The 27,703-nt window shown below is 36.3% G+C and overlaps 4 protein-coding genes and 1 pseudogene across 12 annotated transcripts in view; all 5 read right to left on the reverse strand.

The window, feature by feature from the left end:
* Positions 1-27,703, reverse strand: part of LOC125788909 (zinc finger protein 729-like) — a 90,891-nt gene that overhangs the window by 49,150 nt on the left and 14,038 nt on the right. The window contains exon 1 of one of the 6 annotated variants that reach the window (XM_049472850.1): positions 17,544-17,574. The exons of 3 other annotated variants lie outside the window; for them this stretch is intronic. The gene's annotated coding sequence lies outside the window, so the exon portion shown is untranslated. Of the gene's footprint in view, positions 1-3,929; positions 3,984-11,517; positions 11,549-17,543; positions 17,575-27,703 lie in introns of those variants that run through there. 2 more of the 6 variants (XM_049472848.1, XM_049472842.1) reach the window with 2 other exon arrangements.
* LOC103034338 (gastrula zinc finger protein XlCGF26.1) overlaps positions 1-27,703 on the reverse strand; it is a 73,122-nt gene that overhangs the window by 31,393 nt on the left and 14,026 nt on the right. Inside the window, exon 1 of one of the 4 annotated variants that reach the window (XM_049472859.1) lies at positions 3,930-3,965. The exons of the other annotated variants lie outside the window; for them this stretch is intronic. The gene's annotated coding sequence lies outside the window, so the exon portion shown is untranslated. Of the gene's footprint in view, positions 1-3,929; positions 3,966-27,703 lie in introns of those variants that run through there. 4 annotated transcript variants of the gene reach the window in all.
* On the reverse strand, positions 356-11,597 carry LOC103040715 (zinc finger protein 850-like). The gene is made up of 3 exons (XM_049472874.1): positions 11,518-11,597; positions 8,648-9,754; positions 356-2,358 (listed from the first exon to the last, which is right to left on the reverse strand). The coding sequence occupies exons 2-3, from the start codon at positions 9,648-9,650 to the stop codon at positions 1,265-1,267; spliced, it is 2,097 nt and encodes a 698-aa protein (XP_049328831.1). The 5' UTR covers positions 9,651-9,754; positions 11,518-11,597; the 3' UTR covers positions 356-1,264.
* Positions 15,091-22,756, reverse strand: LOC125780481 (zinc finger protein 850-like). Its single transcript, XM_049472709.1, has 4 exons — positions 22,723-22,756; positions 19,974-21,135; positions 17,544-17,623; positions 15,091-16,419 (listed from the first exon to the last, which is right to left on the reverse strand). The coding sequence occupies exons 2-4, from the start codon at positions 21,013-21,015 to the stop codon at positions 15,223-15,225; spliced, it is 2,319 nt and encodes a 772-aa protein (XP_049328666.1). The 5' UTR covers positions 21,016-21,135; positions 22,723-22,756; the 3' UTR covers positions 15,091-15,222.
* LOC107196862 (zinc finger protein 501-like) lies at positions 23,467-26,670 on the reverse strand (annotated as a pseudogene).

A 27,703-nucleotide genomic window follows, 5' to 3' on the forward strand; every position in this document is an offset into this window, starting at 1 on the left:
AAAAGATCCAATACACAGAAACATATGCAGTACGTTTGCCGATTTTCTCACTGAAATTAAGCTATTTCTCAAACAAGTTTTGCCTTTTTTGTAATGCATTTGTTGGTGTTTTTTGAGGTTACTACCATCTCTAAAACTCACTCCACACTCTGAGCAATAATATGGTTAGAAGTGGTTGAAGTTAGGAAAACTGTAGGAGGAGAAACTGTTTATAGAAAGTGGATTTCTAGATTACAGAAGATTACTAAGAACAGTTTTCCAAGCCAACTTAATAAGAATACGGCACTAAAACAGATGTAGTACAATGAAGAATCAATAATTCCAATACAATACTACTACTACTACTAATAATAATAATATATTATAATAAATTGCAATCATTTCACTGTTAAATTTACTATCCAAGTTTTACAGCATATATAGGGTAAATGATGAATGTCAAATTCCTTCTGTGTCAAACACAAATAGTGAATATGTTGAATATGTCTTATACTAGGAATCATTTTTATTTGTATACTGAGATTTTAACTTTAATAAAAACCGTGCTTTACACTTTTCATGTTCATTTTATTTATTCATTAATGAATTCACCCATTTATACGTTGAATACAAATAATTAGTAGTAGCAAAACTGAAAATTCAATGAACATGCACAATTAAACCCTTTTAATTGCCATAAAGTTATTTAGATAATAATTAGTCAATAATCAACAATACATAACGTATATATTTTGCTACAGGGCATTATTATTAAAAAGACTAATAATTCCTAATGAGGTAAGCTAGCTAGCTAACTAACAAAATGTAGATTAAAAGATGGATGATCACACGCAATCAAACCAAACTGAACTGCTTGAATTTTTGCACCAGCAGTAAAGCAGCATAAAGTTATCCAAAAGCAGTGTGTAAGACTGGTGGAGGAGAACATGATGCCAAGATGCATGAAAAAATTTCAGCCATTTCTCATTTTCTGCATATAAATACTTTAAATGACAATATTTAGTTTTGACAACATAAAAGCAAAAAGACGCATGAATTCAGATTTGACTGTTCACATTCATGTCGCATGTCTATGGATCGGATACGTATGTGATTTAGGACCACATATGAAAGTGACTCGAAGCGGATTTGAAAAAATCAGAATTGGCACGTTCACACAGTCATGAAAAAATCAGATCTGAACCACTTTAGCCTGGTAATGTGAACAGAGCCTAATTAACAGCATCTTATAAAAGAACAGTCATACTTCAACGAGTCCAAACATCTACTTTAGATTTTCAGTGTGAACGTGCTGATGCCTTTTGAGATTACTAAGCTGATTAAAACCCTTTCCACACTCTGAGCACTGATACGGTTTCTCTCCACTATGAATTTGCTGGTGTCTTTTCAGAGCACTGTCTTGATTAAAACTCTTCCCGCAGTCTGAGCAGTAATAGGGTCTCTCTCCAGTGTGAATGCGCCGGTGTCTTTTAAGCGTACTCTCCTGATCAAAACTCTTCCCACAGTCTGAACACGGATACAGCTTCTCTCCAGTGTGAATTTGCATATGTTTTTTGAGGGAATCACTTCTCCTAAAACTGATCCCACACTCAGAACAGCGATACGGTTTCTCTCCAGTGTGAATGCGCCGGTGAGTTTGAAGAGCACTCTCTTGACTAAAACTCTTCCCGCAGTCTGAGCACTGATGCAGTTTTTCTCCAGTGTGAACGCGCTGGTGTTTTTGAAGATCAACTTCTTGATTAAAGCTTTTCCAACAATCAGAGCAGTGATACGGTTTCTCTACAGTGTGAATGCGCTGGTGTGTTTTGAGGGTACAACTCACTCTGAATCTCATCCCACAATCTGAACAGTAATATGGTTTTTCTCCAGTGTGAATCAGCTGGTGTTTTTTGAGGCTATCACTTTTTCTAAAACTCATCTCACACTCTGAGCACTGATACGGTTTCTCTCCAGTGTGAATGCGCTGGTGTGCTTTAAAGTTACTGCTCTCTCTAAAATTCATTCCACAATCTGAGCAGTAATACGGTTTCTCTCCAGTGTGAATGCGCTGGTGGGTTTTGAGGGTACCACTTTCTCTAAAACTCATTCCGCACTCTGAGCAACAATACGGTTTCTCTCCAGTGTGAATGCGCATGTGTTTTCTGAGGTTACCACTTTCTCTAAAACCTTTTCCACATTCTGAACACTGATACGGTTTCTCTCCAGTGTGAATGCGTCGATGTGTTTTCAGGGTACCACTCTCTCTAAAACTCATCCCACACTCTGGGCACTGAAATGGTTTCTCTCCAGTGTGAATGCGCTGGTGTTTTTGAAGATCGCTCTGTTTCGTAAAACCCTTCCCACAGTCTGGGCAGTGGTGAGACGTCCCTTTTTCTGGAAGGTTCTGAGTTTCCTCTTTTGGAGAAAAATTACCCTGAAAATATTCCTCTTGAGTGATGGAACTGTTCAAAAGTTCATCCTCACATTTGATTTCTTCTGATGACAACATTGTGAGTTCCTTTTTTGTGGTGTTTCTTGAGGTACTTGGGGAAGGAAAAGAAGACAATTGGACCCGAAGCAGCAGAAGCTTTGGGATTGGAGGTCATTCCATTCTAAAGAAAGAAACAATTAAAAAAAGAAAAATGAGATCATAATGTATCAGTCTATTGAAAGACATAAGGGCAATCACTTTTTCACATGGAGGAACTGGGTGTTGAATTTCTTAACAAATACATTAAATAACGTAGTCTTTTGTACGGAGACCCTAGGGTGACATCATGTTAAAAAAATAAGTATTAAGGTGTGGGAACACCTTAAGATCATAATGAGATCATAATGCATGGTCACAACTTATATTATTACCCTAATGCACTGGAATGAGATAATTAAGACATCGTTCCCATCGCCTTAATTATCTCATTCCCACGCATTAGGTTCTTGTTCCGATGCCTTAATTAAAGTGTGGAATCCAGATAATTATCTCATTCTCATGCATTAGGATCTTATCTCATGTCTTAATCGTCTCGTTCCCACATCTTAATTACTTCGTTCTCACAAATTACGATCTCGTTTCTATGCCTTAACTATCTCATTCCCACCCATTAGGATCTTGTTCCCACGCCTTAATTATCTAATTCCCACAATTTAGGATCTTGCTCCCACACCTTAATGATCTTGTTCTCATGCCGTTAATAAGTTGTGGTCATACCTTAATTATCTTGTTCCTATGCTTTAATGATCTCATTCCCATGCCTCAATTACCTTGTTCCCACACATTAGGTTCATGTTCCCATGCCTTAATTATCTTGTTCACAAACATTATAATTTTGTTCCCATGCCTTAATTATCTAATTTTCACACATTAGAATCTCGTTTCCATGCCTTAATTATCTTGTTCTCACACATTAGGATCTCATTCCCACATCTTAATAAGTCGTGGCCACTCATTATTTATTTATTTATTTTTTTAACATGATGTCACTCTGTACTTTTGTAAAAAAGATCTAACCTGCTTTATTATTGGCTGCTTTGTACGGTGCAGCCTCTGATATTTATCTATTATTGATTATCACCTGATTATCCGTTCTTCAGTCAGTTTAATCATGATCAGCCAAACTATTATTATATGTTATTACTGATGAAATAAAAACGGCCTTTTTTAACATTAAAAGTCGTACACATTATACACTAAAATGCAAAAAAAAAACTCATTATCTGTCGTTATCTTTATTACCTTTATCACCTTAACAATGTGATTTAATATTAGTGTAAACATTCATAGTGTTGTGTGTGAATAGAGTCTTTATATGTTCTGAATCTAAATAAATGAATAAATATCGGACTCTCTCCCCACTTTAATAAAAAATAAACAGTGTTTCTCCTCCATCAGAGAGAGAGTGATGAGTAAAGTGAGAGTAAACAGTGAGTAAAAGTGTAGTAGAGTTCTTTACCTGCAGCAGATCAGATCCTGTTTCTCTATAAAACACTGCGGACTCACATCTTCTTCTTCTACACTTTATTATATTTGGAGAAGCAGCACCTCCACCTGGACTGGAGTAGAACTAATCTAAACTGAACTACTTCAAGACTAAAGACTAAAGAGTTATCCAAAAGCAGTGTGTAAGACTGGTGGAGGAGAACATGATGCATTTCAAGATGCATAAAAAACCCAGGATTATTCCACCAAATGTTGATTATTTCTGAACTCTTAAAACTTTATGAGTATGAACTTGTTTTCTTTGCATTATTTGAGGTCTGAAAGCTCTGCATCTTTTTGTTATTTCAGACATTTCTCATTTTCTGTAAATAAATGCTCTAAATGAGAATATTTTTATTTGGAATTTGGGAGAAATGTTGTCTGTAGTTTATAGAATAAAACAACAATGTTCATTTTACTCAAACATAAACCTATAAATAGTAAAATCAGAGAAACTGATTCAGAAACTGAAGTGATCTCTTCGTTGCACTGATGTCTGACAAGTCTTAACTATTTTGCAGCAAAAAATGTGTATAAAAGCATTTATATGAATAAAATACAGTCTGACATCACACACTTAGCCCAACCACAAAATGTTTTTTTTTTAGACTTAAAACACAATCTTAATGCTATCTGTTCTCACTCATTCACACATTTGCTATATGCAATTTAATTAATGGTTTATGTATAGAAGATATTTATTTATTTAAATAATATTTGGCACACATATACACATATAAGTGTACAGAAAAAGGGTCTTGGCAAGATGAAGAAAATACAGGCTTAAAAACACCTACACACAAAAAAACTAGAAATACAGAAAACAGAATATGAATATAACTATAATATGAAAAAAATGGCAGAAAGTATTAGAAGACACTCAATAGCAAAAAAAACTAACAAACAACATTGAAAACACTAAAGCAAAAAAAATAAAAATAAAATAAGGCATTGTCAATCGTACTGCACTTAATACTGTAGTGTTATACATTTATATGTAATGTGCTGACATTGTCTATAATCCTAAATCAGAATAATTAATTGCATTGCAGACAGTATGAATGCATTATATTTAATGTTTTATCTCATTAACTTTATTTAATTTCATAAAACAGCTCTGGAAAAAATAAAAAGAGCACTTCAGTTTCTGAATCAGTTTCTCTGATTCTGCTATTTATAGGTTTATGTTTGAGTAAAATGAACATTGTTGTTTTATTCTATAAACTACAGACAACATTTCTCCCAAATTCCAAATATAAATATTCTCATTTAGAGCATTTATTTACAGAAAATGAGAAATGGCTGAAATAACAAACAAGATGCAGAACTTTCAGACCTCAAATAATGCAAAGAAAACAAGTTCATATTCATAAAGTTTTAAGAGTTCAGAAATAATCAATATTTGGTGGAATAACCCTGGTTGGTTTTTAATCACAGTTTTTTTTTCATGCATCTTGGCATCATGTTCTCCTCCACCAGTCTTACACACTGCTTTTGGATAACTTTATGCTGCTTTACTCCTGGTGTAAAAATTCAAGCAGTTCAGTTTGGTGGTTTGATGGCTTGTGATCATCCATCTTCCTCTTGATTATAATCCAGAGGTTTTCAATTTGGTAAAATCAAATAATTTTTAAAGTGGTCTCTTATTTTTTTTCCAGAGCTGTTTCTATCTTTTCCTGCATTTTAGGCCATTCCAGAAAAGTTGAGATGCATTAAGAACTACATCAAGAACAGTCATTAAACAAACAGCAGCAGATGAAACAACACGAAAAACTGGTAACTTTTGCAGAACATTAAAATGTGACAAAAAAAAACCCAATCTTTTAAGATGTTTTAGCAGAAAGAACAGACTTGGTATCCTCAGTGCCAAACACATTAAATGTTGGTAGAAGTAAAGGCAACATTTTAAAGTAGGAAGTAGGCCTAAAATGCAGGAATGGATAATTATTAATAAAAATTTAATTACATTGTTCTCCTTTGAGTTTCTAAAATCGTGTGCACCTTTACGAGCAGTAAACATCAAGAACAGTACAATTAGGTTACAGATCCATATTTTAAAAAGTACATACATAAAGTTTCATACAGAAATTGAAAAAAAAAAATTTAGTTGTACCATATTTTCACACAAAAGATGATGCATTTTTTTCCAATACTGTTCCAATGACTTTTAGCTACAAAAAAGTTTGTTTTTAGACCAGGTTGTTTGGAATTATGCTGCTAAACAACTTTTTTGTGAGCTTTTGGTTTTTAGTGTTTTCTAATATAATCATTACTGGTGTTAGTAATTATGATATCTACAAACCAACTCAGTAAAACATGTAAACTAATAACTAAGAGTAAATGTGGAATACAAACAGGTTAGGAGTAAGTATAAATACATTTTGTATATACTCAACAGTTGCGATGATGTTGATATCTCAATAGATCAATTTACAACCTTGTTTTCTAAAAGCCAATATGAAAGGCACAGTCCTAAATAATTTCGTTGTGTTTTAATGTCCTTAAATAAACAAACAAGTACCCTTCTGATCTTCTTTCACAAATTTAGGACCACTAAAGAAGTGTTCTGATTATTTTTAACTGGAGAATATACTTATCTATCTTTCCTCTTAACCTCCTCCACCGCTCTCCAAGACATTAAAGGAGAAATCCTCCGGTGTAAATTTGACTTTTAGTGTGGAAAAACATAATAAAAAGTACTAACTTTTGTTGTGCTTTTTGCCCAGCACTCTGTACAACGGGCACTTCAGGGCATATTTTGCCCCAATAAATTACTTTTTGCACAGACTCAAAGTAGCTCCACACTTCATTCGTAGAATCCGGAGAGCCCAGAGATTTAAAACGAGGCATTTAGGACTTTAAAACTGCACAAAAAGCTTTTTAATAAGCTTCTTATGCACTTTTAACATTTTTTAAGTGTCAGTCTGCATTATTAAGTTTCTAAACTAAAAACAGAAGAATTTTTGAGTGGAGAAGAATATGGATAAAATATTGTGTTTAATGGTACCAGTGTGCTGAACCACCATCCCTGCTAATCCTAATATAATATATTCATCCTAAAAACTGGGGTATCAGGTCAGTTTTCGCGGGAATTCTTCTTCTGGTCAGGTCACGCGTCTTTACGTACTTACGTCTCACGTACAGCCTCTAAAAGAGGATCCGGCTCAGTTTTACTGAACGCGAGCGGCTGGTGGAGCAACGGGGACTTCAGAAGAGGAAACTCAGAGCTCAGTAGATCTTTCACTCATAGTAAAACCAACGAAACGAAGAATGAAAGGTTCTGACTGAGCTCTCTCTCTGACTGAACATAACCTGAAATCGGATTCATCCGCTCTGAAAGGAGACTTTACCTAAAATTATGTTACCTGGGAAAGCAGCAGGAGAGTGGAGGTGGGCTATTCAACAAAGATTAATACTTTTTTTGCTTTTAACAATATTTAAGAAATGCAAATTCAGGACAAATTTTAACACTATTTACCAAAAGAACCTGCACACTGCCCACCACAACACCTGGCCAAAAATATAAAGTAATTCCATGCATTTTTACTGGTTATAGCAATGACATGACTGACTCTTCCAACACCTCTAAAAAAAGGTTAAGTGAGGTCCACCAGAGCTTTCCACATTATTTTAACTTATATACACCAACCAAGCATAACATTATGACCATGTCCTTGTTTCTACTTTACATGTTAAGATTTTACCTCCTTTTTAATGTACCTGTGTTTTCAAATTTCAAAGTTAAGGTTCTTCCCAAAGACTCTAAAGCTCTATCTGGACGGGATTATTTTCTCAGGGGGCGTCTGTGATAAATATTTAACACTTCTACTCTTTAGTGATAAAACTCCTGCATCTGGACTGCAATTGAAAAACAAGGGGACCAGAGAGTTTAGACTTTTTTCTCGGTCACATGACATTGCAGCGTTCAGTAGCTCCTCCATTTCCACTTGCTTTTGTGTTTTTAACATGGATCTCTGTGGAAACTGTGGCAAGCCCAAAGTGGAAAACAACTACATGATCGTTCTGGACGGGAGTTTAGACTTTTTTCTCGGTCACATGACATCGCAGCGTTCAGTAGCTCCTCCATTTCCACTCGCTTTTGTGTTTTTAAAGTGGATCTCCGTGGAAACTGTGGCAAGCCCAAAGTGGAAAACAACTACATGATCGTTCTGGACGGGAATAAAATCACAGAGGAGAGAAAAGAGAAAACCCAGAACCCCCTGACAAACTAATTTTGTCAGGATAGGGCTTTATAGCGCTTTTTCCACCAAAAGAACTCCAGTTCTTGAAACAGTTCCTTTCAAGCCTATAAGAACTTTTGGTGCTTTTCAGTGAACCAGTTCGCATTTTCACCAGTTTTAGTGGAACCATCAAAACGTCACATCATACATTATCAACAAAGGGCGCTGCACAGCAGCGATGAACGCAATTGGTGCTGAAGAACCCAGAATTCTTCAGTTCCCTCTACAAACGAACATTCCTGGTTCTAGAATCTACTTTTGTTGGTGAAAACGCAGCAAACGGTACGAAATTAGGTTTTGCAAAACCAAAACGTGCCAGTTTCACGCCAATTGAAAAGCGCCATGAGTAGCCATTTAGAGAACACTGTTGTTTAACGCTCTGTCCACAGGTTCTCAAAACTTCTGAGGGTTCCACAATCTCTAAAGCTCCATTGACCTGCTAAGAATTCTTACGGTTTTGCTCCAGAATGAATTCGCTGGTGTTTTTTAAGGTTCCCACTGTCCCTGAAACTCATCCCACACTCCAAACAGGGATACGGTTTCTCACCAGTATGAATTCTCTGGTGTTTTTTGAGGTGACCACTCTCTCTAAAGCTCATCTCGCACTCTGAGCACTGATACGGTTTCTCTCCAGTGTGAACGCTCTGGTGTCTCCTGAGGTCACTCTGTTGGTTAAAACTCTTCCCACAAACAATGCAGTGATACGGTTTCTCTCCGGTGTGAATGAACCGGTGTCTTTTAAGGGAACCACTTTCGGTAAAACTCATCCCGCAGTCCGAGCACTGGTACGGTTTCTCTCCAGTGTGAATGCGGTGGTGTTTCTTAAGGTTAGCACTGTCTCTAAAACTCTGTCCACATTCAGAGCAGTGATACGGTTTCTCTCCAGTGTGAACACGCTGGTGACTTTTGAGTTGACTACTCTCTGTAAAACTTAACCCGCACTCCGAGCAGTAATAGGGTTTCTCTCCAGTGTGAATTCGCTGGTGTTTTTTAAGGGTTTCAGTCTTTCTAAAGTACTGTCCACACTCTGAGCACTGAAACGGTTTTTCTCCAGTGTGAGTGCGCCGGTGCGCCTGAAGAGCACTCTGTTGATTAAACGTCATCCCGCACTCCGAACACATATATGGTTTCTGTCCCGTGTGAATGCGCTGGTGTTTCTTGAGATTACTCTGCTGAGTAAAACTCCTTCCACAGTCTGAGCACTGATACGGTTTCTCTCCAGTGTGAATGCGCTGGTGCGTTTGAAAAGCACTCTTTTTCATAAAACTCTTTCCACAGTCTGAACAGTGGAAAGGCATCCCTTTTCCTGAATTGGTTTGGGTCGGTTCTTGTGGAGAAACACAAAAAAATTCCTCTTGAGCCACAGAACTGCTAGAAAGTCCGTCCTCGAGTTTTATTTCTGTAGAAAGTCCTTCTTCGAGTTTTATTTGTTTTGATGGCATTGAGAGATCCATCTCTGTTGAGTTTGTTGAGGTATATTTGGAAGTAGTTCTTAAGAAATATAAGAGAAAACAGACACAGAGGCAGCAGAAGACTCGCGACGAGAGATCATTCCAATCTAAAAAAGAAAGGAAAGAAAAACATGATTTAGATTTACTTTATTGGAAAACACACAAATGAAGTGTTACAATAGTACTAGTCAAATATACTAGAAGGTGGCTCATAATTTGCCTCCTCCTTCCTGGATTTTCCTACTGTGCTTAAATATTAAATTGCAGTTATACAATGACAAACTTTCATGCAGCAGTCCTTAGCTTTATTTACAGCTCTGGAAAAATAAGAAAGCACCTAAAAATAATGAGTTTCTTTGATTTTACCAAATTAAAAACCTCTGGAATATAATCAAGAGGAAGATGGATGATCACAAACCATCAAACCACCAAACTGAACTGCTTGAATTTTTACACCAGGAGTAAAGCAGCATAAAGTTATCCAAAAGCAGTGTGTAAGACTGGTGGAGGAGAACATGATGCCAAGATGCATGAAATTAAAACTGTGATTAAAAATCAGGGTTATTCCACCAAATATTGATTATTTCTGAACTCTTAAAACTTTATGAATATGAACTTGTTTTCTTTGCATTTTCTGTAAATAAATGCTCTAAATGAGAATATTTTTATTTGGAATTTGGGAGAAATGTTGTCTGTAGTTTATAAAATAAAACAACAATGATCATTTTACTCAAACATAAACCTATAAATAGCAAAATCTTCTCTCTTTACTTTTTCCAGAGCTGTATTTAAATAATTCTTCTTACAATGTCACCCAGCCCTAACAGGCTACCACTGCATAAGTGTTATTACAGCCAATTCTATTTACAACTAACATTTAATTAATACATAATTAACAATTACCGTATGCATAACTGCAGTATATAAGCAAATGTTAGCTAATGCAGATGTTACTTTAGTTAACATTAGTTAACACTATTAATAAAGTGTATGATTTATTACTCAGCTTAACAAATACTTCACTTGTAACATTAGTTTATCTACATTTCATGTGAAAGTAACATTAATTAATGATGTTGTTCCATGTTTAATTAATGTTATTTAAGAATTGTTAATATATTGCATCATGTCTTGTTCATGGTTAGTAATGCATTTCCATCTGAAATGTGGTTGAAATATAGTTAAATTAATGTCTGTTGTTGTTTCAAAGTTGAATCAACATTTAATGTTAAATGAAACGTTAAATAAAATGTAAAATACTTTACTACAGTGATGTAAGCTTATTGTTAACACTCATGAATTGTTAATAATATGAATTAATAGTTTGTGAGCTATGGTTTATTAAAGGTTGAACGTATGACGTTGAAACAACGTTGCCATATCAACAGATTCACTTTTCAAACCTAACACCAAATCCAACGTTGAAATGCCAGCCAGTTAGGTTAGTCAGCGTCAACGTTAAACGTAAAAGATACGCGTAAAACATATTTCAACGTTTATTGAATGTTAATTTAATGTTCTTTGTTTTCTGGGGTAAAGATGTAACCGAGATTCGAACAGAAACATGCGTAGTAACGCCAGCATTTCCCTAAAGCTCCGTTTTACACATTACATTCTATTTTTAAAAGACCAAAGTGGGGATCGTTTTTAAAAAGTTCAGTTTTCAGCGATCAGAAAATAGTTTTTAACGTGAATACGAGACGAGAAAGCAGAAAAAACAGTGTTTCCAATAAATATCCCTACAGCGTGTTGACACGTCCTAAATCTGACCCCTTCAATTCTCCAAATTGTATTTAGAACTACCGCATTTCTGCTCAATTAGAGAGATTGAAGAGTAAACAGGGATATAAAGTGTAGTAGAGTTCTTTACCTGCAGCAGATCAGCTCCTGTTTCTCTATAAAACACTGCGGACTGAGATCTTCTTCTTCTGGGGTTGTTTTTTGGCAGCTTGCAATCTTAGTGCATTACCGCCATCTACTGGACTGAGGTGTAATCACATTGAGATATCAAATACATTTATCTTTATATTTATCTATTTAACAATTGCTCTTTGGGTGTGAACTGGACCATGAGATCAAAGTTATGTTCCAACCTTGAATCCTAGATTATTGTTTTAAATTCTGACTGGTGGAACCTGTACTTCTACTTGCTCTGATTTCAGTGCTTATTTTGCCAATTTGTTTTTGTTAATTTAATTTATAAATGAAGATGTGGATTTCATTTTTCAGCAGGACTTGGGGATTTTACTAGGACAGCAATACTGAAGCTGTTTAACGATTACAAATGACACTACAAAAGCAAAATACTTGTTAAAATAACATTTTTGACAAAGTTTTCAATCTTGAGGTAAATGTGTGACACAAATAGCATTACTGAGGTAAATGTATCACTATAACAGCAATAATGAAGAATATTAATGATTACAATAATCACTACTAAGGTGAAATTCTCATTTGGATATAACTGGTAATGAAAACCTATCATTAAATTAACGACCCTGAGGTAAATATGTGACAAGAATAGTATTACTGAGGTAAATGTATGACTGGAACAGCATTAGTCAAAAATATTTATGATTAGAATATCACTGCTAATGTGAATGTCATTCAAATAGAACTTTTAATATAAAGAATATTCAGGATTACAATGTCACTACGAATTTGCACAACTCATTAAAATACCAATTCAGATGTAAATTTATCATTAAAATAGCTATCCTAAGGTAAATATGTGACAAAAACAGCATTACTGAGATGCATTCATGATTAGAACAGCACTGATGGAGAAAATGTATACCATACATATATTACTCATTAAATAGAATTGCTTATTTAAATTCTTAAAATGAAAATAAAATTCTTAATGAATACCAAAAAGAAAAAAAGAGATCTTAGAGGCATGCTTTGACGAAAAAAATAGAACACTTTATTATGATCATCTTTGTGTGTTTTTTGTACCTTAGCTAAATGCACATATATTATTTAAAACAATACAGTAAGGTGTGCAAATGATCCAGATTTCAGACAATACACATATCGAGTGATTTCTTTTCTTTGTCATCTATATCTATTTAAACACTGAAGTCAGACTCCACCTCTTTTTGAACTGCTGCTGATGCTTTAGCATTGCCGAGTAGCATCATCACAGCGCTAACGCTCGGAGGAAAGCGCAGCGACTCGGTTCTGATACATCAGCTCACAGACGCAGCCTTGTGATGATCCACATCACCCTAGGAGTGATGAGGGTAAAGGGTGCCATCTACTGTACTGTACCCAGCCAGAGAGAGCAAATCTCCAGGCCCGGTTGTAAACAATGTTTTTTAATAAGCTTCTTATGCACTTTTTTTTAAAGTGTCAGTCTGCATTATTAAGTTTCTAAACTAAAAACAGAAGAATTTCTGAGTGGAGAAGAATATGGATAAAATATTGTGTTTAAGGGTACCAGTGTGCTGAACCACCATCCCTGCTAAGCCCAATCAATTCATACTTAAAACTGGGGTGTCGGGTCGCTTTTCACGGGAATTCTTCTTCTGGTCAGGTCACGTGTCTTTACGTACTTACGTCACACGTACAGCCTCTAAAAGAGGATCCGGCTCAGTTTTACTGAACGCGAGCGGCTGGTGGAGCAACGGAGACTTCAGAAGAAGAAACTCAGAGCTCAGTAGCTCATTCACTCCTAGTAAAACCAAAGAAACGAAGGAGTGAAGTTACTGACTGAACATAACCTGGAATCGGATTCATTCATCTGCTCTGAAAGGAGACCGCATCACACCCGCCCAGTCTAAAATGATTCTTCCACATGCAATTTCGATGCAATTATCCATTCTCACCAAAGAGAACCCTAAATCCTCCAAATCCCAAAATGTACTGACATCAGCTTTAATGCCTCGTTTTAAATGTCAGGGCTCTCTGTATCAGATTCTACCAATGAAGTATGGAGCTATTTTGAGCCTTGAGTGCTGGGCAAAAGCACAAAATTACATTACCTCGGAAAGCTGTGGGAGAATAAAGGTGTGCTATTCAACAAAGGTTAATACTCTTTATAATGTTTATCTACACCCAAAGTCCATTTAAACCAGAGTTTTTTAGCTTCTAACGATATTTAAGAAAATGCAAATTCATGATCGAATTTAACACTATTTACCAAAAGGAACCTGCACACTGCCCAACACAACATCTGGCCAAAAATATAGAGGTAATTCCATGCATTTTTACTGGTTGTACCAATGACATGACTGACTCTTCAAACACCTCTAAAAAAGTTTAAGCGAGGTCCACCAGAGCTGTCCACATTTTTAAAGGTCACTCACCAAACAGGAAACATTATTTTTATTAATATAAACCAATCAAGCATAACATTATGACTTCGTTCTTGTTTCTACTTTGCATGTTAAGATTTTACCTCCTACTTAATGTACCTGTGTCATCAAATTTCAATGTTATCAGGACATGATTAGTTTCTCAGGGGGGCATCTGTGAAAAATATATTTCACCCTTCTACTCCGGACTGAAAAAACTGAACTGAAAAAACAGGGGGACCAGTTAGTTTTTCGTTTTTCTTGGTCACATGACATCATGTTCAGTAGCTCGACAGTGGACAAATATCTGTTTTATTAAACGCAAGGAAAGGAAACTCAGAGATGTGTGTCCGGACGGGACTAAAATTACCGGAGGAGCACAGAGTTCAGAGAAAAACAGTAGATAATTCAGCCTGTAATTTTCTCAGAGGACGTCTGAGAAAAACACGAACATGATCGTTCTGGACAGGAATAAAATCACAGAGGATAAAAACCCCCATAAAAGAGAAAATTACCCCAAAACCCCCTGAGAAACTAATCCCATCCGGATAGGGCTTTATAGAAGGGCTGCAACTAATGTTTATTTTGGTAGTCGACCAATCTGATAATTATTTTTTGATTAGTCGACTATGTCCTTTATCTCTAAAAGCGAAAGATTTAAAAGACATTTAAATGTCCTGATGGTGTTTAAACGTGAAAAGTACTGACTGAGTAAATATGTAAGCTGTTGTGTTTTTGTAACTTAGTTGAGTCTAAACTGTGTGAGTAATCCATTTACCCATCTCCCATTGCGCTTCTGTCCCCAGAACTTTGTGTAATGCAGTACTGTTACAAATTGAAGGTTAGTCGACAAATCGTCACTGTCGATTATACAATCATACTAATCATTGCAGCCCTACTTTATAGCGCTTTTCCACCAAAAGAACTCTGGTTCTTGAACCAGTTCCTTTCAAGCTTGTCAGAACTGTGGTGCTTTTCAGAGAACCAGTTTGCATTTCCACTAGTTTTAGTGGAACCATAAAAACGTCACACCATCCGTCATCAACAGAGGGCGCTGCACAGCAGTGATGAATGCAATTCGCACTGAAGAACTCAGAATTCTTCAGTTCCCTCTACAAACGAACGTCCCTGGTTCTAGAATCTACTTTTGTTTGTGGAAATGGTGCGCCATAAGTAGCCATATAGAGATCACTGTTGATTAACGCTCTGTCCACAGTTTCTCAAAACTTCTATTGGGTTCCACCATCTCTAAAACGTCATTGACTTACTGAGCATTTTTACAGTTTTCCCTCAGAATGAATGCGCTGGTGTTTTTTCAGGTTCCCACACTCCCTGAAACTCATCCCACATTCCAAACAGGGATACGGTTTCTCTCCAGAATGAATTCGCTGGTGTTTTTTCAGGGTCCCACTGTTCCTGAAACTCATCCCACACTCCAAACAGGGATACGGTTTCTCTCCAGTATGAATTCTCTGGTGTTTTTTCAGGTTCCCACTGTGCGTGAAACTCATCCCACACTCTGAGCACTGATACGGTTTCTCTCCAGTGTGAACGCTCTGGTGTCTCCTGAGGTCACTCTGTTGGTTAAAACTTTTTCCACAATCAATGCAGTGATGCGGTTTCTCTCCGGTGTGAATGAACCGGTGTCTTTTAAGGGAACCACTTTCGGTAAAACTCATCCCGCAGTCGGAGCACTGGTACGGTTTCTCTCCAGTGTGAATGCGGTGGTGTTTCTTAAGGTTAGCACTGTCTCTAAAACTCTGTCCACACTCAGAGCAGTGATACGGTTTCTCTCCAGTGTGAACACGCTGATGACTTTTGAGGTGACTACTCTCTGTAAAACTTAACCCGCACTCCGAGCAGTAATAGGGTTTCTCTCCAGTGTGAATGCGCTGGTGTTTTTTAAGGCTAGCGCTGTCTCTAAAACTCTGTCCACACTCTGAGCAGTGATAAGGTTTCTCTCCAGTGTGAATGCGGTGGTGTTTCTTAAGGTTAGAACTGTCTCTAAAACTCTGTCCACATTCAGAGCAGTGATACGGTTTCTCTCCAGTGTGAACACGCTGGTGACTTTTGAGTTGACTACTCTCTGTAAAACTTAACCCGCACTCCGAGCAGTAATAGGGTTTCTCTCCAGTGTGAATTCGCAGGTGTTTTTTAAGGGTTTCAGTCTTTCTAAAGTACTGTCCACACTCTGAGCACTGAAACGGTTTCTCTCCAGTGTGAATGCGCTGGTGCGTTTGAAAAGCACTCTTTTTCATAAAACTCTTACCACAGTCTGAACAGTGGAAAGGCATCCCTTTTCCTGAATTGGTTTGGGTCGGTTCTTGTGGAGAAACACAAAAATATTCCTCTTGAGCCACAGAACTGCTAGAAAGTCTGTCCTCGAGTTTTATTTCTTTAGAAAGTCCTTCTTCGAGTTTTACCTCTTTTGATGGCATTGAGAGATCCATCTTTTTGGTGTTCCTGTGGTATTTCTGAAAGTATTTTTTAAGAAATATAAGAGAAAATGGAAACAAAGGAAGCAGAAGACTTGCGATGAGAGATCATTCGAGAGATATCAAATTGCAATTATACAATACCAAACGTTCATGCAGCAGTCCTTAGCTTTATTTACAGCTCTGGAAAAATAAGAGAGCACCTAAAATTGATAAGTTTCTTAGATTTTACCAAATTAAAAACCTCACAAGCCATCAAACCAAACTGAACTGCTTAATTTTTGCACCAGGAGTAAAGCAGCATAAAGTTATCTAAAAGCAGTGTGTAAGACTGGTGGAGGAGAACATGATGCCAAGATGCATGATAAAAACTGTGATAAAAAAACAGGGTTATTCCACCAATTATTGATTATTTCTGAACTCTTAAAACTTTATGAATATGAACTTGTTTTCTTTGCATTATTTGAGGTCTGAAAGCTCTGCATATTTTTTGTTATTTCAGTCATTTCTCATTTTCTGTAAATAAATGCTCTAAATGAGAATATTTTTATTTGGAATTTGGGAGAAATGTTGTCTGTAGTTTATAGAATAAAACAACAATGTTCATTTTACTCAAACATAAACCTATAAATAACAAAATCAGAGAAACTGATTCAGAAACTTAAGTGCTCTCTTCATTTTTTCCAGAGCTGTATTTAAATAATTCTTCTTACAATATCACCATATGGAGGTGATATGAACGTTGATTCAACGTTGAAATGCCAGCCAGTTAATTAGCCAGTTGAATGTTAATTCAATGTTCTTTGTTTTCTGGGGTAAAGTTGTAATCGAGATTCGGCCAGAAACCTGCGTAGTAACGCTAGTATTTCCCTAAAGCTCCGTTTTACACAATACTTTCTACTTTTAAAAGACCAAAGTGGGGATAGTTTTTAAAAACCTCAATTTTCAGCGATCAAAAACTAGTTTTTAACGTGAATACGAGACGAGAAAGCAGAAGAAAAACATTGTTTCCAATAAATATCCCTACAGCGTGTTGACACGTCCTAAATCTGACAATTCTGACCCCTTCAATTCTCCAACTTGTATTCAGAACTACCGCATTTCTGCTCAATTAGAGAGATTGAAGAGTAAACAGGGATATAAAGTGTAGTAGAGTTCTTTACCTGCAGCAGATCAGCTCCTGTTTCTCTATAAAACACTGCGGATTCAGATCTTCTGTGGTTATTTTTTGGCAGCTTGCAATCTTAGTGCATTACCGCCACCTACTGGACTGAGGTGTAATCACATTTAGATATCAAATACATTTATCTTTATATTTATTCAATTCAATTAAAATTTTCAATTATTCATCTATTTAACAATTGCTCTTTGGTGGTAACCTGGATCATGTGATCACAGTTTCGTTTCACCTCATGAAGCCTTGATTATTGTTTTAAATTCTGACTGGTGGAACCTGTACTTCTACTTGGTCTGATTTTGGTGCTTCTTTTGCCAATTTGTTTTTGTTGACTTACTTTATAAATGAAGATGTGGATTTCATTTTTCAGCAGGACTTGGGGATTTTACTAGGACAGCAATACTGAAGCTGTTTAACGTTTACAATGACACTACAAAAGCAAATTACTAGTTAAAATAGCATTTTTGACAAAGTTATCAATCCTGAGGTAAATGTGTGACAAGAATAGCATTACTGAGGTAAGTATCACAATAACAGCATTAATCAAGAATATGTATGATCACAATCACTACTAAGATGAATTACTCATTTGGATAGCACTGGTAATGTAAATCTATCAATAAATTAACAATCCAGAGGTAACAACAATTGCATTACTGAGATAAATGTATGACTGGAACAGCATTAATCAAAAATATTTATGATTATAATATCACTGCTAATGTGAATGTCACTACGAAATTGCAGTACTCATTAAATATCAATTCAGATGTAAGCTTATCATTAAAATAGCAATCCTGAGGTAAATATGTGACAAAAACAGCATTACTGAGATGCATTCATGAACACCAGAAAGTAAAAAAAAGAGATCTCAGAGGAATGCTTTGACGAAAAAAAATAAAACACTTTATTATGATCATCTTTGTGTGTTTTTTGTATCTTACCTAAATGCACATATATTATTTAAAACAATACAATACAATAAGGTGCGGAAATGATCCAGATTTCAGACTATACACATATCGAGTGATTTCTTTTCTTTGTCATCTATATCTATTTAAACACTCTGTACAACAAAATCATCCTTTTTTTAAGACTAGAACACGCCTCCTCCGATACATGTGAAGTCAGACTCCGCCTCTTTTTAAACTGCTGCTGTAGCATTGCCGAGTAGCATCACAGCGCTAACACTCGGAGGAAAGCACAGCGACTCTGTTCTGATACATCAGCTCACAGATGCAGCCTTGTGCTGATCCACATCACCCTAGAAGTGATGAGGGGATAGAGAGAGCGCCATCTACTGTACCCACCCAGAGAGAGCAAGACCAACTGTGCTCTCTCAGGGCTCCGGCAGCTGATGGCAAGCAGCATGACTGGGATTTTATTCCAAAGAACCTTTCCCACAGTCTGTGCATTGAAACGGTTTCTCTCCAATGTGAAAGTGCTGGTGTTTCTTGAGGCCACTACTCTCTCTAAAACTCATCCCACACTCTGAGCACTGATACGGTTTCTCTCCGGTGTGAATGCGCTGGTGATTTTGGAGATCACTCTTTAATCTAAAACTCTTTCCACACTCGGAGCATCTTGTTAAAATTTATGAAAAGATGTCTTAAAACAAGACAATTTGCATCAGTGTATTAAAACAAACAAACAAAAAAAAACAGGAGGTATTTCACTTTTTGGCAGGATAATGATCTCAGTCAAAAGGCCTAAGGGCACAGGATGGTTGAACATCAATTATTGTGAATGTTTTTCAAAAGTCAATAATCAAGAAACTGATGGTTTTTAAAAACAACCAACCAGCAGAAAATTTTAAAAAGATGATAAAAGAACAACTCTGTCTGTATAACAGTATATTAAGCCCTATCCAGATGGGATTCGTTTCTCAGGGGGTTTTGGGGTAATTTTTATGGGGGGTTTTATCCTCGACGTATGTGTTTTATTTCTCAGACGTCCTCTGAGAAAATTACAGGCTGAATTATCTACTGTTTTTCTCTGAACTCCGTGCTCCTCCGGTAATTTTAGTCCCGGAAATAAACAGAAATAAACAGAGCATGTAGCCTCCAGTCAGGCACTTTCTCCTTTACCGGTAAAACTAGTTTTAGCTTTTAGCATTCTTTTTTATTCTTGTTACTATATTCTTCTGAAGTAACTGCTGGATTTAGTGATCACAAGCTTTTAGCCATTAGGCTGTTTTTCTGAAGTTTATCTTTTAAGAAACAGCTGTTGAGTTTTATAATGGTCTCGTTTTACACATTTGTTAAATTTACCTGAATTTTTTGTTTTGCAACTTCACACATTTTGTAGGGTTTCAGTCCAACCAGGAATCCTAGCTGGCATTTCAACATTGAATCAAAGTTGGATCATTCACAGTTTTTTTTAACTGCAATGATCCAAATGCAAAATCTGCAACATTACATATTGCACTTTAATTCAGTTTTTTCTTCTCCAGTGTGAATGCGCTGGTGTTTTCTGAGATTACCACTTTGTGTAAAACACTTTCCGCACTCTGAGCAATAAAACGGTTTCTCTCCAGTGTGAACACGCTGGTGTTTTTTCAGATTGCTCTGTTGGGTAAAACTTTTCCCGCACTCTGAGCACTGATACGGTTTCTCCGCAGTGTGAATGCGCTGGTGTTCTTGAAGGGAACTCTGGTGAGTAAAACTTTTTCCACACTCTGAACATGAATACGGTTTCTCTCCTGTATGGGTGAGATGATGTTTTTTGAGATTGCAATTATCTCTAAAACTCTTTCCACACTCTGAACACTGATACGGTTTTTCTCCAGTGTGAATGCGTTCATGTTTTTTGAAGGCGTCACTCTTTCTGAAACTTTTTCCACACTCTGAGCAGTAAAACGGTTTTTCTCCAGTGTGAACGCGCTGGTGTGTTTTAAGGTCACTCTGTTGATAAAAACTCTTTTCACATTCGGAGCACTGATACAGTTTTTCTCCAGTGTGAATGCGCTGGTGTCTTCTGAGATTACTCTTATTGATAAAACTCATTCCACACTCTGAGCAATAAAACGGTCTCTCTCCAGTGTGAACACGCTGGTGTGTTTGAAGATCACTCTGTTGATAAAAACTCTTTTCACATTCGGAGCACTGATACGGTTTCTCTCCAGTGTGAACGCGCCGGTGTCTTCTCAGATTACTCTGGTTTCTAAAACTCACCCCACACTCTGAACAGCGATACGGTTTCTCTCCAGTATGAACGCGCTCGTGTTTTTTGATAGCATCATTAGTTCGAAAGCTCATCCCACATTCTGAGCACTGATACGGTTTCTCCTCAGTGTGAACGCGCTGGTGTATTTGAAGGGCACTCAGTTTTATAAAACTCTTCCCACAGTGTAAGCAGTGGTGAGATATTCCTTGTCCTGAACTGATTTGGGATTCTTCTTGTGGACAGTAAATGATGGAAACTACATTCTCACATTTTATCTCTTCTGATGACAACATTGTGAGAACTTTGTGGTGTGTTTCGACGTAAATGTGGAAGTAAATTTAAGATGTGGTCACTAGAAACAGCAGACGACTTGCGACGAGAGATCATTCTATTCTGACGAAGGATCACAGGAACTGAAAAAGAGTAAAACAAAAAAACTAAATACAGCTTTGTAAAAAATGAAGATATCACTTCAGTTTCTGAATCAGTTTCTCTAATTTTGCTATTTATAGGTTTATGTTTGAGTAAAATGAACATTGTTGTTTTATTCTATAAACTACAGACATTTCTCCCAAATTCCACATAAAAATATTCTCATTTAGAGCATTTATTTACAGAAAATGAGAAATGACTGAAATAACAAAAAAGATGCAGAGCTTTCAGACCTCAAATAATGCAAAGAAAACAAGTTCATATTCATAAAGTTTTAAGAGTTCAGAAATAATCAATATTTGGTGGAATAACCCTGTTTTTTATCCACAGTTTTTTTCATGCATCTTGGAATCATGTTCTCCTCCACCAGTCTTACACACTGCTTTTGGATAACTTTATGCTGCTTTACTCCTGGTGTAAAAATTCAAGCAGTTCAGTTTGGTGGTTTGATGGCTTGTGATCATCCATCTTCCTCTTGATTATATTCCAGAGGTTTTCAAATTGGTAAAATCAAAGAAACTCATCATTTTTAAGAGGTCTCTTATTTTTTCCTCAGAGCTGTATCTGTTCCACATCCGTCTGCCCATAAAAAAAGCAATTTGGAGAATTTTTTTATGGTCAGATGTGAGAATAACTGTTTTTTTGGGAGTATGATTACCTTAGAATGACCACAAACCACAGTTAGCTAGATGGTTCAAATATGTAGACACAATTTGGTGTTCTAAAGGGACTACAAACCCAAACAGGGTTGCAAGTGGCTGCAGAATGGATATTCTAGTGCATCTCAAAAAATGAATGATTAAAAAAGTTACTTTATTTCATTAATTCAGTTGTAAATGTGAAACTTATATATTATGTAGATGTATAACACACAGTGATCTATTTAAAAACGTTTATTTATTTTATTGTTGATACAACGTTAATTCACTTTTCAAAATCAAATCCAACTTTGATGAAACCATAATATCAATGTTGATTCACTTTTTAAAATCAACACCAAATCCAAATCAACAGCGAATTAAAAGTTGTTTCAACCATAACATTAACGTTGGTTTGCTTTTTTTTTAAATTAACACCAAATTCAACATTGTTTGAACGATTATTCACTTATTTACAAGATAAACACAAAATCTAACATTGAATCAACCATAACATAATCGTTGATTCGCTTTTCAAAATAAACATCAAATTCAACGTTGATTTAAGCATAGCATAGGGTTGATTCAATGCCAGCTGGCTAATAGACTTTAAGAGACAGCTGATGTTTAACTGTTTATTCAGGCTGCATATTTAGATTCAATTCAGACTGTGATTTCTGATAGTGTGGACTGCCAGGAACCACATTAAACTCAATTTAAAAAAAATAAGGTGGTTTAAAACCCAGTTTAAATCTGATTTGTACCGATGCAGCTTAGTCTGGCCACTCAGTTTAGATTTCAGTGTGTTTTGCGCCGATTCCGAATTCTCTTTAAATCCAAAGTAAAGAAATTGGAATTGCGGCAGTTCAGGCAGCGCAAAAAAGTTCATTACTGACCTTAAGTTCGGTATCTGAGTAAACAGTTCTTTACCTGCAGCAGATCATCTACTGTTGCTCTGTAAAACACTGCGGACTGAGATCTTCTTCTACACTTTATTATCTTTGGAGAACCAGCACCTCCACCTGGACTGGAAGAGAACTAAGTACAGCTCTGGAAAAATTAAGAGACAACTTCAGTTTCTCTAATTTAGCTATTTATAGGTATATGTTTATTGACCTCAAATAATGCAAAGAAAACAAGTTCATATTGATAAAGTTTTAAGAGTTCAGAAATCAATATTTGGTGGAATAATCCTGGTTTTTAATCACAGTTTTAATGCATCTTGGCACCAACCATTGAAACAATGAAACAAGAATTTATTTAATGTATTATTTATTTAATATAATTGGTACATATTTATTTATTTTTGCATGACTGGAACATTATATCCTATTATATTGCCAAACATGTGTACAGACTACATTCTTTTAATGTTTTTCACGTTTTAATGTATTTTTATGTATTTATTTTGAGTGGTACAGCAGGCTAAGTGCTGCCACTATAATCGGAAGATTGTTGGTTAGAATCCAGGCAATGCAGCTTGCAATCAGCTGCCGGAGCCTTCAGAGAGCACAGTTGTTCTTGCTCTCTCTGGGTGGGAACAGTAGATGGCGCTCTTTCCCCTCATTATTTGTAGGGTGATGTGGATCAGCACAAGGCTGCGTCTGTGAGCTGATGTATATTTAAAAATACCATGGCTTCCTATGGTATTAGATAATGAACTGACTGAAACAGTTGCAGACTGGAAAATGTTTTATTATGTAATATACATAAAATAGATGTTTAACAGCTATGTTTACATGCAGAACTTTCCTCCAATCCGAATAAATAAATCTTTTCCTAACTCTGAGCATGGAAACGTTTTTTCTCCAGTATGAATTTGCGGGTATGTTTGAAGAGCACTCTGTCGATTAAAACAGTTGCAACAGTCTGAGCAATAATATGGTTTCTCTCCAGTGTGAATGCACTGGTGTTTTTTTAGATTAACCTGTTGAGTAAAACTTTTCCCACAGTCTGTTCAGTGATACGGTTACTCTGCAGTGTGAATGCACTGGTATTTTTGGAGGTCACTCTGTTTCATAAAAACCTTTTTCACAATCTAAACAATGATACGTTTTTTCTTCCTGTATGCCTGAGAAGGTGTTTTTTGAGATTGCAACTGTCTCTAAAACTCTTTTCACACTCTGAACACTGATACGGTTTCTCTCCAGTGTGAACACGCTGGTGTGTTTGAAGAGCACTCTGTTGATAAAAACTCTTTTCACACTCAGAGCACTGATACGGTTTTTCTCCAGTGTGAACGCGCTGGTGTCTTCTGAGATTACTCTTACTGATAAAACTCATTCCACACTCTGAGCAATAATATGGTTTCTATCCAGTGTGAACGCGCTGATGTTCTTGGAAAAAACTCTGACTGGTAAAACTCTTTCCACACTCTGAACAGTGATAAGGTTTTTCTCCTGTATGCCTGAGAAAGTGTTTTTTGAGACTGCAACTGTCTCTAAAACCTTTTCCACACTCTGAACAGTAATACGGTTTCCCTCCTGTATGACTGAGAAGGTGTTTTTTGAGATTGCAACTGTCTCTAAAACTCTGTCCACAATCTGAACACTGATACGGTTTCTCTCCAGTGTGTATGCGTTCGTGTTTTTTTAAGGCATCACTATTTCTGAAACTCATTTCACACTCTGAACACTGATACGGTTTTTCTCCAGTGTGAACGCGCTGATGTCTTTGAAGATCACTCTGTTGACTGAAACAATTCCCACATTCTGAGCACTGATACAGTTTCTCTCCAGTGTGAATGCGCTGGTGTCTTCTGAGATTACTCCGATTACTAAAACTCATTCCACATTCAGAACAGCGACACGGTTTCTCTCCAGTGTGAACACGCCTGTGTCTTCTGAGATTACTCTGATTGCTAAAACTCATTCCACACTCAGTGCACTGATACGGTTTCTCTCCAGTGTGAATGAGCTGGTGTATTTGAAGATCACTCTGTTTCGTAAAACTCTTCCCGCAGTCCGTGCAGTGGTGAGACCTCCCTTTTCCTGCACTGATTTCTGGTTGTTCTTGTGGAGAGTACACAATGGAAACTACATTATTCTCACATTTTATCTCTTCTGATGACAACATTTTAGGACTCTTCTTTGTGGCGTTTCTTGAGATCTTTGTGGAAGATGTGGACACTCAGAGAGCAGAAGACTTGACGCGATGAGAGATCATTACATTCTGACAAAGGAAAACCAAAAAAAACAAAACAAAATATGTAAAAGTTAGCAACATACACACTGCAAAATAGTGCAATGGGAAAAGTAAAAAAATATCAAGTTATGCATTTATAAATATCTATTAAAAATATACTGATACTAGAGTTTTTATTAAAAAGAAATGTACCGAAATTTCCAGGCTATTGAGTGCATCTGAATGTAAGCCACACCAACTAATTTTAAAAAGAAAAACTAATTGGTACATATATAGGTTGCACTGCTGTGGAGGCGTCGCAACCGGTAGCCTAGCCTATATTGCGCCGCAAGATGCCTCCCGTGGCCATAGAGCCCACGGTACTTTGCAGGGGTTTTCTGATGCATTAATTTACTTTAGTTGTAATCAAAAAACTTAAATACAATCAATCCCTCTAATGAATAAAGGAAATAAACATTTTTTTTATAAGAATGTTAAAAATCCTGAATAACAAATATTACTGTGCATTTCTTATAATAACCCTGTGAACGTAGCATGTAATAATGTAATATAATTTAATAAAGGGTGAAATTGAACTTTTATAATGTTTATGTAATGTCTTTAATGACCTAATTTTATCTATATTTTATTCAAATCTAAATTAAACTTTAAGTGTCTTACCAACCACGGTGGACACCATAGCAACCACCTAGCAACACCATTGCCACCTGCCACATATCAGCACTGCAACCACACTAGCAGCTCCTGCAGGATCTAGTTTTACCTACATTGAATTTAAGGCCAAATTAACCTTTGAGTGTCTTAGCAACCACTAAGCAGCACCATAGCAATCACCATCTTGGCAACCACCTAACAACACCTTAGCATTACCTAGCAACTATTCAGCAACAACAATTAGCAACCACCATGGACACCACAGCGATATCTTAACCACTTCTTAGCAAACGCTTAGCAACACCATGGCAACCAGCCACAAATCAGCACTGCAAATCACCACACTAGCAGCTCCTACAAGATCTAGTCTAATCTAGTTATATCTACATTCGATTCAAGGCCAAATTAAACTTTGGCAACAACCTAGCAAAACCTTAGCAACACCATAGCAACCAGCCACAGATCTGCACTACAGATCTATCTACATTCTATTCAAGTCTATATTAAACTTTGAGTGTCTTAAAAAACACATAGCAACCACTTAGCAACACCATAGCAACCAGCCACAAATCAGCACTGCAATCACAATTCAAGGCCAAATTAAACATTGAGTGTCTTAGCAACCACGTAGCAGCACTATAGTAATCACCACGGATACCTTGGCAACATCTTGGCAATCACCTAGCAACCATTCAGCAACACCACTTAGCAATCACCACGGATAGCATAGCGACTTCTTTTTATTTATTTAGAGTTTTGCACAGTAACTATGCTTTAAATGCAGCTTTTCACGAAACGGAAATCTGAATCAGCCGCTGGTGAAGCAGCTAAAGCTTTATTAATGCATTATAGTATAGTATAGTAGCTGTATTATAGGATTGTGCCTGACAGTTTAAGATCATGCAAAAATAATTCAACGTTTATTTCATGTTCTTTTTTCCATCTGGGTGTTTATTTCTCCTCCATCAGAGAGAGAGAGTGAGAGTAAACAGTGAGTAAAAGTGTAGTAGAGTTCTTTACCTGCAGCAGATCAGATCCTGTTTCTCTATAAAACACTGCGGACTCAGATCTTCTTCTTCTTCCATCAGGTTTTAATGGCGGATCGCAGACCAACTTTAGGTGCATTACCGCCCCCTACTGATCTGGAGTGTGAAGCGCAATTTCAGGATAGTGAATTGCAGTAAAATAAGTAATATTAAAATTAAAAACAGAAGAAGAAAAAAAAAAATAGATGCAAAAACAAAACCTAGGTATTTGCAGCTATTTAAAAAGTTTCAGATAATATTGTTTAAAAATAGATGTTCAGGTGTCTTCCTTAGTTTTTAATACCGACACATCCCTGTTTCATGTTTATTAATGAGAACATAATGGGTGGGCATGTTAAGATTGTCATTTTAGCCAGAGTTAATATATATTCAAACTTATATGTAATGCATAATAACTGAATACTTTGCTCGTGAAAAATACCTTGGTTAAATTAGAATTATAATAAAAAAAAAAAGTAAATGTATTCAGATATAGGTTGAGAACATAATATTCAAAAGTGAAAATAGGAGTAAGTGAGAATACAAATATGATTAGTACTTTAAAATATAAATAAACAGTTGTTTTGCAGGATATTCTTTAGCTGAATTTCAACAGAAATTTCCCTTTTTAAAGAGAGAGAATACATAAAATAAGAAAGACATCTACTATACTTTACCGGAAAAATCTGGTTAAGGATTGTAGGAATTTTCTGTTGATATTATAGAAAATATACAGGCACAAATCAGTTTCTTATAAATTTGTAAAGTATAACAAATAATGTAAAGATTACAAGCTCACATTAATGAACAGTTATCCTATTTTTTAATTACTTACTATACACACACACACACGGTGGCAAAAATACTTCTGCAAAAACAAAATTTGGGGGGCAATTTACTGTGCATCACATAAAAACACTCATAAATCAATACAAAATGATCATACACATTTACTTTATATTTCAGAAAGTCCGCTATATACAGCTCTGGAAAAATGAAGAGATCACTTCAGTTTCTGAATCAGTTTCTCTGATTTTGCTATTTGTAGGTTTATGTTTGAGTAAAATGAACATTGTTGTTTTATTCTA

This window comes from Astyanax mexicanus, unplaced genomic scaffold, assembly GCF_023375975.1.
Source record: "Astyanax mexicanus isolate ESR-SI-001 unplaced genomic scaffold, AstMex3_surface scaffold_31, whole genome shotgun sequence".
Lineage (NCBI taxonomy): Eukaryota > Metazoa > Chordata > Actinopteri > Characiformes > Acestrorhamphidae > Astyanax > Astyanax mexicanus.

Coding starts and splice junctions, on each gene's coding strand:
- LOC103040715 (XM_049472874.1), bottom strand. CDS start 9,650: ATGGATCTCTCAATGCCATCAAAACAAATAAAACTCGAAGAAGGACTT. Junction 2,359..8,647: donor TCATTCTGGAGCAAAACCGT/AAGAATTCTTAG, acceptor AAGGGACGTCTC/ACCACTGCCCAGACTGTGGG.
- LOC125780481 (XM_049472709.1), bottom strand. CDS start 21,015: ATGTTGTCATCAGAAGAGATAAAATGTGAGAATGTAGTTTCCATCATT. Junction 17,624..19,973: donor TGAATTAAAGTGCAATATGT/AATGTTGCAGAT, acceptor TAATGCACTAAG/ATTGCAAGCTGCCAAAAAAT. Junction 16,420..17,543: donor CAGGAGCTGATCTGCTGCAG/GTAAAGAACTCT, acceptor AAATACTTTCAG/AAATACCACAGGAACACCAA.